At 37.5% G+C, this 13,240-nt stretch overlaps 1 protein-coding gene across 10 annotated transcripts in view; it reads left to right on the top strand.

Moving 5' to 3' along the window:
- The first annotated feature begins 10,001 nt into the window (after positions 1-10,001).
- camk2d1 (calcium/calmodulin-dependent protein kinase (CaM kinase) II delta 1) overlaps positions 10,002-13,240 on the top strand; it is an 80,600-nt gene continuing 77,361 nt past the window's right edge. For 5 of the 10 annotated variants that reach the window (XM_058394522.1, XM_058394521.1, XM_058394519.1 and 2 more), the window contains exon 1: positions 10,004-10,343. In XM_058394522.1, coding sequence (XP_058250505.1) covers positions 10,282-10,343 — 62 coding nt within the window. In that variant the 5' untranslated portion in view covers positions 10,004-10,281. Of the gene's footprint in view, positions 10,344-13,240 lie in introns of all 10 variants that reach the window. The other 5 variants (XM_058394517.1, XM_058394524.1, XM_058394525.1 and 2 more) reach the window with 2 other exon arrangements.

Below are 13,240 nucleotides of genomic sequence, written 5' to 3'. Positions count from 1 at the left end.
CATCCATAAGAAAAGCCAGATTAGTTTCAGAGGGAAAATATTAATGACAAATGTGGGTGTTGGTTGCAGAATATATGTGAAATGACGTAATGTTTCTGTTGTAGAGCTATATCTGCTAACAAGCTCGCTCAACCTGCAGAATTATTGTGATCCTGATTACTGAGGAAATCCATGCCAATGTTTTACAAAATCTAACCAGAAACCTTTTTTATGGGGTTGCTGTAGAACAATACATCACGGTTGATGCTCAGATGCATTAAAGTAATGAAAAATAAACCAAATGGCTTTGTAGAAGTAATAAACTTCTTATGAGAACTGGTTCAAGAACTCTTCATTACTTCTATAAGATTTCCCTACATCACCTTCTCACCCTCTTTCCCCAAATAAAAAATAAAGACAAACCCAGCATGTATATGGCAAGGCCTTTTCTTTGATGAAACACAAGAATAAAGCCACAGCATTAACACTGAAAGAATACATCCAGCATTGCATCCAAATACAAGCTTACAGCCAAAAAGCAGGGAAGACTTTTCCACGGGAAAATTCACGAAGTGCTTTTGCCTCACAGCGAATCAAAGCCTGGCCACCTCCTATGGGGTAAATCATGGCAGACTGTAAACTGAGAGTAACTAGCGTAAGTGCTTTTGGTAGCTGTTCAACAGCATTACTTAATCCCCATCTGTTCAAAGTGAGACATATTGTATAGCAAGAGGCCTGTGTGCTTTTTTATAAAATGGAAACATTCTTTATATTTAATGGCATGTATAATCTACTTTGGACATTTTTTTTGTTGCACAGCTCATTTTGCAGATCACACTATAACAGTACACATACTGCACACACTGTATTCAATAGTACTTCATACTCATTTTACTCAAATCTTAATATCAGTCATTGTACTCACATGACATATATTTTTCTTATTTTTCTCCATGTAAAAAAAATAGAAAAAAATTACTTGTCTATTATTTTATCTCATAGTGTCTCCTAGTTTTATTCAGCAGATTGAATGCGAATATATTTTATTTATTTATTTTTTTTGTATTCTGGACTTCATCTCGATTAGTTTTATACACGGATAGTCATTAAAAACATTTCAATCCATGTCATACTGTGTATGATTGTGTATGTGACAAATAAAATGTGAATTTAAATATTAATTAGATTTTTTTTTACTCAGTATTTAGCCCACTATCCTAATATGTGTATTTTTATAAAGTATAAAGTTAGGGAAAAGTTTATGCATCAAAAGTTATGCATCAAATATCTGTTGTTTTGCATAATATCAACATTATTAAATAATATAGTATTAGACTGCTATAGGCCTTTAAATTATTAAAAGCCTATAGCAGTCTAATAGAGCTTTATGTCTATTATGTACAATTATCAATATGTAATGCATACATCCTGCACATTTATATACTTATAATTATCCAAACAGCCGATCATGTGGCAGAAGTGCAGTGCATAAAATCATACAGATACAGGTCAAGAGCTTCAGTTAATCTTCACATCAAACATCAGCATGAAGACATGACATAGTTGTTGGTCCCATATGGACTGGTTTTTTAGTATATCAGAAATTGCTGATCTCCTGGGAATTTCAACAAACTCTAGAGTTGACACAGAATGGTGTGAAAAGCAACTATGAGTAAACAAAAAGTCTGTGGGTGGAAACGTCTTGTTTTGTATGAGAGTTCAGAGAGACATGGCAAGATTTGTTTGAGATGCCCAGAAGGATATACAGTAGTAACTCAGATAACCACGGTGTTTACATCAAACGTAACACTGAAGAAAATGTGTGATCTTTAATTGTTGGCATGGATGTTGGTGCCAGATGAGCTGGTTTGAGTATTTCAGAAACAAAAAAAATGAAAAAGGTGCAAAAAACTAAAAACATTGAATTAGTAACATATGGGCTATGGGTAGAAATACCTTGGTAATGTGAGAAAATGGCCAGATTGGTTTGAGCTGATAGGAAGGATCTAGAAATTCAAATCACTCTTTACAACCATGAGCAGAAAAGCATCCCAGATTGCACAAAACATCATCATTGAGGTGGATGGATTACAAAGGCAGAAGAACACATTGAGTTCCACTGCTAACTCAGCCAGGAACAGGAATCTAAACCTATCTTGGGCAAACTGGATAGTTGAAAATGAGAAAAGCCTAAGATTCTTGCTTCACATTCTTGTTCTTGGCTGACAAGGGTGGAAGCTAATGTGGTCTTCTGCTGTATAGCTAATCCACATCAAGGTGTAATGTTGAGCGATGTGCATTCTGAGATCCTGTTCGACTCACCACGCTTGTAAAGAGCGTTTTTTTTTTTAGGTTACTCTAGATGTCCTGTCAGCTTGAAACAGTCTGGTCCTTCTCCTCTGATCTCACTCATCAACAATGATGTTTCTGCTTGCAGACAGTCTGCACAAAGGAGGAGTTCTGTGTAAATTGTACAGACTGTTGTGTGTGAAATTCCCAGGAATTTCTGATGATCCAAGTCACAGAGATCACATGCTTTCCCCCATTCTAAATTTTTTTTTAAAGTGAACATTAACTGAAGCTTTTGATCTGATCCATCTGATTAAGATAACTATATGAATGTCCTACTGAGTAGATGGTTCTGATAAAGTGGAGGCTTAGTTTTTGGTACCTTATAATTGTACATACTTTTAATACTAAATGGTTGATAGGATGGGAAAAAGTTTTTTTTTAATGTAGTAGTTAAATATCTGTAGCAATTTCACGGTTTAATGGGGTTAGAAAACTAACTAAATGACTTGAGTTTGTTTTAGTCTTTTTAAAATTAATCAGGACAAAATGTCTATGCACAGTTGGTACAAAGAAAGATCCATCAATCTGTTTCTTGTGTTTGTTTAAAACAAATACCACAATAAATGTGGAATGATCATTAGTTCAGCACTAGAAGATAAAGTCAGAGTATAAACGTGATGCTAAAAGATTTACACTTATTAGTGGGGGGGGGGAATCGCACTAAAAGCTAAATTATATGTGATACAGTCACTCTAAGTTATAATTTATTTTTAAGCCAGTTAATGATTTATTTACATTTTTGCTGTAGTACTAAAGAAAAACGTAGACAAATTGAGGTTTGCTGACAAAAATATATATACTTAGTTAGCTTCAGTAGATAGTTGGCTTCAGAAATGACAACAGTAATCAATCAACACCTCTGTCAAGAGCTTCATAATCACTGGTATCCAAGACATGAGAAATATCCTAGTGGTGTAATATAAAATTCCCCCTCTATTTAACATCATGATGGAATTACAGTTGAGGAAAACCAGCAGCTGCATTTGACCCACAATGCATGCTGCCAAGTGTAATACAAGGAGTTCAGACCTTTAGGTTTTCTTGCTCTGTACTCTTTTATAATGACTATGAAACATAAGGCCATTTTACAGGCTCTTTTGCTGCAAACACCATTGCCTCTGTTACAAGATATTCCTATACATGAGTCTAGTAAATCGTAGTGTTTTTTTTGCAACAGTTAAATTACCTCAAATGCCTCGCCTAATAAAAGACATTTCCCTTTGATTGATCACTACAAGAAATGGAAGGTTGGTGCAAACATTATATTATAACAATACATACTGCAGCTTAAGACTATACATATGGTGGAAAAATGCACCAGAAAGGAATGCCTGCACTCCAGCAGATATCAAAGCAGAGACTGGCAATACTATTTACAAGGGATTTGGCATTGACTTATTGTTAGGATTTATTATATAAGACAAGCAAATATTTAAAAGAAAATGTATATATAGACTTGAAAATATGTACCAACACAGATTGGACAATGCTGCAGTCTCCATGGATTTGTCCAGTTGAGCATCTGTGGGATGTACTGGACAAATCCATGGAGAATGCAACGTTGCCCAATCTGTGTGGTTGCAGGTTTTTATTCCAATCAAGAAGATCTACACCTGATTCTATAGCAAACCAAGATCAACAGATTAAACACTCAGTAGTTGTTTCTGCTTGCTTGGAATAAAAAACCTGCAAGACACTGAAGAACTGACTACTCACTTGCTGCCTGACCTACCTATAAAAAAAAGTGCAGACTTATCTACAATCTAGTCTAACAAGCTTAATACAACCTCCATCATACATGCCTACGTCATACTTCCAGTCTCTATTCTGGAGATTTCACTGTAATTCACCACAGCTGTTCCTGAAACACAAACCTCATGTGAAGCAGCATTGGTATGTACTAAAGCTCCAGCCACTTAATGCACAAAAAGACTTGCAGACTGACACACTGCTGACCACATAGGGAACTGAGCCACTGAGCTTTCTTCTGTCTTTCATCTTTTCACATTCTAAATTGCATAACATAATTGTGTGTTGGTGGCCTGGGAAAACCCTTCACTGGTGGACATTTTCAGAGTTTTATCTGAACATATCAGTGGTTTCTGAGAATGCATCCTTCTTTGTTTTGATGATACGCCATTTTAACAAATGGTATTGGACTTCACACTAAATTGTGGCACATACACTATTGCACTGTGGCACACTGTGGATTTACATTGACATTTATTACATGAGAAAAGCACACTTAGCTAGCAACGTTTGAGATATTTTCAGGCAAGCAGATTGTGTTGCTGAACTGTCTCCTTACCTGAGAGATTTTTTGCAGGCATACCGTCAAGGCAGGGTTACAAGGTAGCCTAGCCTAATGCCTAATGAAACATTTCACTATCATTTTGGTAGAATACTTTAGCTTTTATTAAATAGAGAGGTCAAAGAATACTATTTGAGGAAAGACAACTATTGGTCAAAACCTGATATTTCAACTATTTTTCGATATACTGTATGTATAAGTACAAGCCTTTTTCTTCAGGGTAATTGCCTATTTTATAATTTCCTCTGAGTGTGTGTGTGTGGCCTGCGATGGGTTGGCACTCCATCCAGGGTGTATCCTGCCTTGATGCCCGATGACTCCTGAGATAGGCACAGGCTCCCCGTGACCAAAGTACAGATCGGATAAGCGGTACAGACAATGAAATGAAATGAAATGAAATGAATAATTTCCTCTGTCATCACTGGACCTTTTGGAAAGGAAATGTTGCGAATGAAGATGATGAAAAGGAGATTAAAGCTTTTGAAAAGTGTGTTACTTGGCTTGGTGAGAATGCCACACACGCATGTACAGGTGGTGTGAGAGAGGTTAATAGAATTACGCTGTGTTATTATGCTTACAGCTCCCACGGGCATGCTTATGTCAGGATAAAAACGTTTAATTCTGAAGTTTATGGGCTCCCATGAGAAGACATGGGAGACAGTTTTGGGTATGTATGAATGTCTTTGTATGTTTGTGACAGAAGAGAGCGAGAGAGCAAAGCAGGATTTTATGAGGGATATATTTTGCTGGATCACCCTTGTTTCAGTTCCAAAAGCACAGACATGGGAATATCCTGCAATGAGCAATTTCCCCCATGCGTAACTGGAACTCTTCTTGGCAGGTGGCCTTGATTCACTCCTTCCCACTCTAGTTTCTCATGCTGTATCAGTCTCTCCTTTGCTCAATCTCTCCCATGTTGTTCTGTGGATTAAAACTGGTTTTAATCAATTTTATTAAATGCGTACATAAATCTCAGACTTTTACAAAGTCTTAGATTACCTTACATCAGGCTTCCTCTATTCCACTTAAAATTTATTAGAAGAGAGAGACATTTGTCATCACGATACAAACATTTGTTTTATTGTCAACTAACACTATTTTACTGCATAGACACACATACAAGTAATGTAGATAGTGTTCTCCAGCTACAATCTACAAGTCTAGCTGGTTTCTAGCTAGCTAGCTAATACTAGATTACACCATCATCTATATTCGGTCAACCCTTACAGTAAAACACATGCAAAGAAGTTTTTGCAAAGGGGTTTCATTTTAATCTAGATTAATATTCTAGGTATTTTTCAAAAGGCCAAATTATTTTAGATATTAATATAAAAATAGTTCTAGCAAAGACTTTAGTATTAGCTATCTAGGTAATGCTAATTACATAGACAAACTACATAGGCAGGTAGGCTAGCTAGGTAATATTGATGTAATGGTGTCATCTACCTTAACCGTTTATTTCATTTATTATTTCATATAAAAGCATAGCATTAAAGCATTCATTGGCTTAAATGTGAGGCAGAGAAAGTAAGAGAAGAGAAGAGATACTCAAGAAAAAGAGAGAGGGGTGTGGGACTGGCAGCATTTCAAATATATTACCAGCATGGGTGGTGCAGCCGACCATTCCCACCACAAACATGCTGTCTTTTTATGTATTCATTTCTTTTCTTTTTTTTTTTAATTCCCTCATAAATGGGCCTTTCAAAAAACATCTTGTCTTCATCCAAATCTATGTCTCCAATTTTTTTTGTGTAATCCAGACATTAAGAGAATCCAGGTGCATAGTAACACAAAACAATCATTTAAACAATCCTTTAAACAATCATATTAAAATAAAATGTACAAATAATTTATATATACTGCTTAGATAAACTGGATGGGCTTTATGTTTTCAGGCTTAATAAATCCCACTCAGTTTTAACCCCTTTTCTGTGGGAAAGTTTTCATAAAAATGATTCAATTCTATAGGGGGGATCTGCCCAGCTGCTGATTTCTGTGGTGTTTAAAGCACATAATCAAGTGGAACGATTGTTACTTATAATCCCCTTACAGGAAACACAGGGTGTCTTGTGGGATGACGACATTCTTACTGAAGATAGAATTTCAGGGATTTTTTATTATTATGGTCTCTTATCAGCTTATGTATGTGAGGTGGGACAGACTGCTTATGGTGATAATAAAAAAAAAGGTTTATGATGGATAGTTAATAACCAGAATGTACATATTTTCTTAGGTTCTATAAGGATTTGCTTACGTCAAATTTTACAGTGAGATATACATAAGATATCCTTTTATATGCTTTTTACATGTAAGCCTTTTAGCTGATCGTGTTGAAGACTAGCACCAGTAAAATTAGGCAGATTAGGGCACTGAGCAGTATGAAAAGTAGAGATCAGAGGAGAATGCCCAGACTGAAGATAAGGTCTTGTATGATAAGATCTCCAGCCTGATATCTACAGTTGTTCTTGGCTGTCTGAGTTTCCTTCAGCTGAACCATCTGTAGAAAAGACAACAGAGAGTAGGATTGGAGGCTTTTTAAACATGGGTGAAGCAAGAGGAAGGAACACAACCATGTACTACTGATCCGCCAAATGCTGTTATTAGTTTTTACAATTGTTAAAATTATTACCACTAGTTTTTAAGCAATATTTCAAGAAAGGTGGCAATTTTAGCTAAAGGCTTATTCTTTTCAAAAAGTTATTTGTACTGATATGATCCAAATCAGCCGTTCTGAAACATTTTGCCACCAAGGACCCCTTTAAGAGTAAAATAAATTTAATGAAAGCACTCCATACAGATTTAATCTCATACTTAATCTGCTCGACTGGTCCCACCATCTCTCTCTACAAAATAGGTATACATCAAGATTCTTTTCTGTTCTGGCACTGAAGTGGTGGAATGGACTTCCCCTAGATGTCCAAACAGCTGAGTCACTGACAGTCTTCAATCGATGGATGAAGACCTACCTCTTCCTGAAACACCCTGTTTTCCCTGTTTATTTTATGTATTTATATTTAAAAAAAAGAAATAAAAAGAAAAGATAATTCCTCCCAACAGAGTTTTGGGTTGATGGTATCCTAAGTCTGTGACCTAGTGAAACAGTGTAGATGTTTTTAAAGCACTTTTGGAAACTTTTGACATTTTTGAATCTGCCAAATGCCATAAATGTAAATGTAAACAAATCTAATATTCTGTTTAAATGCATATATGAATATTTTGCCTTTTTGTAGTAGGTCTACTCTAACACACTTGTTTTTAAGCTTAAATACATTTAATTCAATGCATGTAATTCAAGTGACCAGTCAAACAGATAAATAAGTCTAAGAATGTGCTCTAAATGACTCAAGTCCTATTACTTTCCCAACCCTTTTTTATTTCTACGGTCTCTTTTCCTATAAAATGAGCAAACCAGATTTAAAAAACATCTGTCCCTCCTGAGACCCTCACTGACCTGATTACTGGGTGTAAAAATAAGTTACAACTATAACACCCTATCCATTTTAGTAGTGCGTAAACTCTAATGAAGTGGGGTAATATAAATTGGGATTTGACAGAGTTAAAGTTGAATTGGCTTACCTGGATGCTTGTCTGTGTATACTGATGAAGAGATGTGTCCAGTCATCAAGTTCACTGTTGCTACTAAGCAGGAATAAGTGTACAGTTCTGTGCAAACGTCAGACCACCCTTTTGTTTTCTGTCATATAGAAATTCTGTAATTACTGTTAATTATTTGGTGGCAGACAGTAATGTTGGGAAAAGGGCACCGTCATGCAGGAACAGGTGTGGACCTCCTAGTTTTTATCTTAGTGTACAGCATACTTTACACTTCCAACACTTTGGGGCCTTAAAGTGTATTTAAGTGTTCTTAATTCTGTTCTTAAGATAAACTAACAATAGTTTGTGCTAGTGGTCTGAGATTTTTGGGGATCTTACCAAAGGTCCAACAACTACTTTTCTTGGCCACTAGATGGGGTATATAAGCTCTGGACTGAGAGTACTGCAACACATTCTGAACTGATCTGATCTGTCTTGGTATGATGGTACATTGAGTCAGGGTTGTGGTGTAGCTGAAATCTATCTCAGGAACAGTGGGCGTAAGGTGGCCACGCCCCATATCGGACTTCATCGCAGCACATCATACATACACTATATTGCCAAAAGTTTTGAGACAACCCTCCAAATCATTGAATTCAGGTGGTGTTTTTCATGGGTTGGGCTTGGCCCCTTAGTTCCAGTGAAAGGAACTCTTAATGCATACCAAGACATTTTGGACAATTTCATGCTTCCAACATTGTGGGAAGAGTTTAGGCATGCCCCCTTCCTGTTCCAACATGGCGTGCACAAAGCAAGTCCATAAAGATATGGATGAGCAAGTTTGGTGTGGAGGAACTTGACTGACCTGCACAGAGTCCTGACCTCAACCCGATAGAACACCTTTGGGATGAATTAGAGTGGAGACTGTGAGCCAGGCCTTCTCGTCCAAAATCAGTGCCTGACCTCACAAATACACACACTCCTAAACCTTGTGGAAAGCCTTCCCAGAAGAGTTGAAGCTGTTACAGCTGCAAAGGGCGGGCCAACTCCATATTACATTCATGTGCATGTAAAGGAAGATGTCCCAAAACCTTCGGCAATGTAGTGTACAATACATACACACATTCACTTCTAGCCAGTACACCTTCTGGGGGGGTTTTGGGAGGAAGATAAGAACCTGGAGGAAACCCAGGGAAACATGTAAAGGACATGAACAGAAACTCCAGACAGTCACCTGAGCCCAGGATCAAACACAGTCTGCAGTGCCACTCTCTGTACCATAATTTTATGACCACTATATGGATTACATCACCTAATTTATAAATATAAGAACAAGGATCTGTGACTCGGTCCAGATTATTGAAAGTGATTAAGTGACTGAGAATGATGCCTTTACAAAGCTACATTCACGCATACAATGGTGTAGGCGAGACCGCACTAGATGTGGGCGTGTCCAGCGATGCAACAAAACTTTATGCAAATATAGTGCGACTACCAGTGGGAATGAATACAGTAGAGCGCAAGTGATATATATATATATATATATATATATATATATATATATATATATATATATATATATATATACTAATAAATTTTATATACAAACGCTCTCCCTCGCAAGCTGTGCAACCCACTGATATACATCCTTACTATAGCATCCAGTAGTAGTACGCCTACTAGCGACTCCACAGTACAGTGCCTGGCGACTTACAAGCTACGTGTGAATGAAGCTTAGGGTTTGCGGGGTACTTCCCGTGTTCGTCGCGAGGGGGAAGTGTTGTATAAGCGGATATTCAAGCTCTCTTTACCGAAGCAGGAAGAGGCGAAAGCGGATCATTTACGTCCGAGCAGCCGCAGGAGCAGAGGTGCAGTGTCGACGCTCCCAACTTCACTTAAGCGCGAGCCACCTGCAGAACAGGAGCCAGAACACACCTGCACGCGCCAGAAAGCTGACCTGGAGCTCACACACTGGACTTTTTTTCCCCATTGTCATCTCATCATTTAGGCGTTTACTTTCATTTTGTGAAGCACAGCTGAGGAAGCAGTAGACAGTAGACTTGATTGCTGCTCAGATTTGTCCTGGCCGTCTCGAATCGTTCAGCATGGCTACGACCACCTGTACCAGGTTCACTGACGAATATCAGCTCTATGAAGAACTGGGCAAGTAAGTTACGAGCGCACTATAAACGACATGAGGGGAAGAAAAATCAACAACCCTGGGCATTAGGTTAATTGCTTAGGTGCTTATGATTTAACCTTGTTATATATATATATATATATATATATATATATATATATATATATATATATATATATATATATATATATATATATAATGCTTTGCATAGTTTACTTTCTAACGCCTGTTCACTGTGCTCGCGGATAAAATTCTTAACCATGTTATTGTGCAATTTTGCAATAAAAAACTATTTAAAAAATTACATTACTGTTTAAAATAGATCCCAATTTTTATTGAAACTCCGACGCTGGAAACAGCTGCACTGTCTTAGTGTTTATTGGATTAATGCCTGAAGCACTCAACACCCCATTGCTCAATAAAACATCAAACCGAGGGCTTTTCCACTCGTATGGGGTTACAGTGTGTAGGAGCTGTCAACCAATCAGAATCCAGCAAGTGCTGCTGTGCTGCATTCTCATTGGCCAGCTCTGAATTAAATCATATGAAAGGTAACATCTTATATGAATGTATACTGAGAAGAGTTAAGCAATGATCAGGCAGTTTTTGAACTCTTTAAATGTGTTTCTTTGGCAAAAAAAAAGCAGTAGTAAGAAGTACTTGACAGTTACATGACAGTTCAGCTTTCACTTTATTCTAAATGAAGTACAATATGAAACTCCCATCAGGCTAACGGACATGTTAGATAGGTAGGTTACCTCCCCAGATGTGACCAGCTTACATCAGAGAACAAGCAAACATCTGTATAAGTGTAAAATAATTTAAATAAAAGTGCATTGGTGGTCAGGCAGAACAGGCGCATTTAAAGGAGTTCCCCTGGGTCTTCTAGTTTTCTCTGACCTCCCAAAAACAAGAGAGTAAAGTGGATTGGCAACTCATGAGCAAGTGTGTGTGTTTGAGTTAGTGAATTTGTGAATGTGCGCGAGTGAACGAGACTGAGCATGCGTTTCTGTGCATGCCCTGAGATTGTCCCATTCAGGGTGTATTCCTGCTGTATGCCCAGTGTTCCTGGGATAGACTCTGGACACTGTGACCTTGAGCAGGATAAAGGGTTTTCTTGAGGTGAATGAGAATTGAAAGTCACAATAGTAACATTAGATGAATCACTGATCTGAACTTTTGATACAATTCCCCATCAGTGTCAGATGAGTCCTGGCTGATATTGATCTGACCCTGACCGTCTCGGTGGGTTTATGGTGATATGCTCTAAGATAAGTTGTATCCAGTTTGCATAGAAGTCTGGCAGTCAATATAACTTGTGTTCAGCACACAAAATATGGCAGCTCTGATCTGATAACAGGGTTTCAGGCCTGTATTGGTCTCAGTATATTATTGCATCTTTAGAGCTTTGAAATAAATCTATGCTTAGGTAACGTTAAACCTTACTGTGAAAAAAAACAGACCACTGAGGGGGTATAAATAAGACAGTAAAGAGGGATGTGGACAGGGACAAAAGTCCAATTTGCATTACAAGAATAAGTGAACTGAACTGCTCAGTTCAATCTGACACTTTATTGATCCCGAGGGAAATTGTCGTGTTAGTCTAGCAGTGCTGCGCTGAACATGCCATAACTCTACATTAGAAGTGTTTCACACTGATCTTTACAAAAGTACAAACCATTGCGGTTATTAAATGCTCTTTAAATGATTACCTTGAAGCCTTGAATGTCTTTAGATCCCACTAATGGCTCCGGTTTGTGCATAAAAGCTTATTATACTTATATCTATCTTATTAAAGTCTATCTATCTGTGCATTAGACAGAAAATTGCTTTTTGTTGCAAGTCTCTATTTTCCATTATGAGATGAGAGAATTGACCTCTTCTGCTAGACTATTTACCTATGCATTAAGCCCTAGATGTGGATTTCCCACTAATGCTAACCTTTTGGAACATTTGAGAAAAGTTGAATGTGATGAAAGGGTTTAAAAGGTTTAAAAAGGCAGATTTGGCGGAAAATCTAATGTGAGGTTCAAAGGAGTTAAGGAGTAGATTCAAGAAGAGGAGAAGATTCAGAAAGTCAGGATATTTGGAACCTTTATTTTAAACATAGACTTACTCTCATTAAAATGCGTCAGAACAAATATTCAGTTATGAATATTCAGTCTATTCTGCACTGATCAGGCATAACATCATGACCACCTGCCTAATATTGTGTTTTGCTGCCAAATCAGCCCTGACCCATCATGCACTGTGTATTCTGACACCTTTCTATCAGAATCAACTTTAACTTCTTCAGCAGTCTGAGCAACAGTAGCTCATCTGTTCGATCGGATCACATGGGCCAGCCTTCACTCCCTATGTGCATCAATGAGCCTTGGCCGGCCATGACCCTGTCTCCGGTTCACCACTGTTCCTTCCTTGGAACACTTTTGATAGATACTGACCACTGCAGACCGGGAACACCCCACAAGAGCTGCAGTTTTGGAGATGCTCTGATCCAGTCGTCTAGCCATCACAATATAGCCCTTGTCAAACTCGCTCAAATCCTTACACTAAAATGTTCACTTGCTGCCTAATATATCCCACCCACTAACAGGTGCCATGATGAGGAGATCATCAGTGTTATTCACTTCACCTGTCACTACTCATAATGTTATGCCTGATCGGTGTATAACTATGATTAAGAACCTGTGTATAGGAATAAGGCTGGAGTCAGTTTTATGTCACTGTAAATACTTTAACTTATTGTTTAGTTATGCTTTTTAATGTCACAGTTTATGACAAAATGAGGGGGCATTACTTTTATGATCTCAAATTACTGCCATGTGGTTACACACACACACACCTTTGTTCTCAACTGAAACATACATACATACATATATATATATATATATATATATATACATATATATATATATATATAT

Source organism: Hemibagrus wyckioides, linkage group LG07, assembly GCF_019097595.1.
Source record: "Hemibagrus wyckioides isolate EC202008001 linkage group LG07, SWU_Hwy_1.0, whole genome shotgun sequence".
NCBI classification, from domain to species: Eukaryota; Metazoa; Chordata; class Actinopteri; order Siluriformes; family Bagridae; genus Hemibagrus; species Hemibagrus wyckioides.
This window is presented reverse-complemented; position numbering and strand designations above follow the sequence as displayed.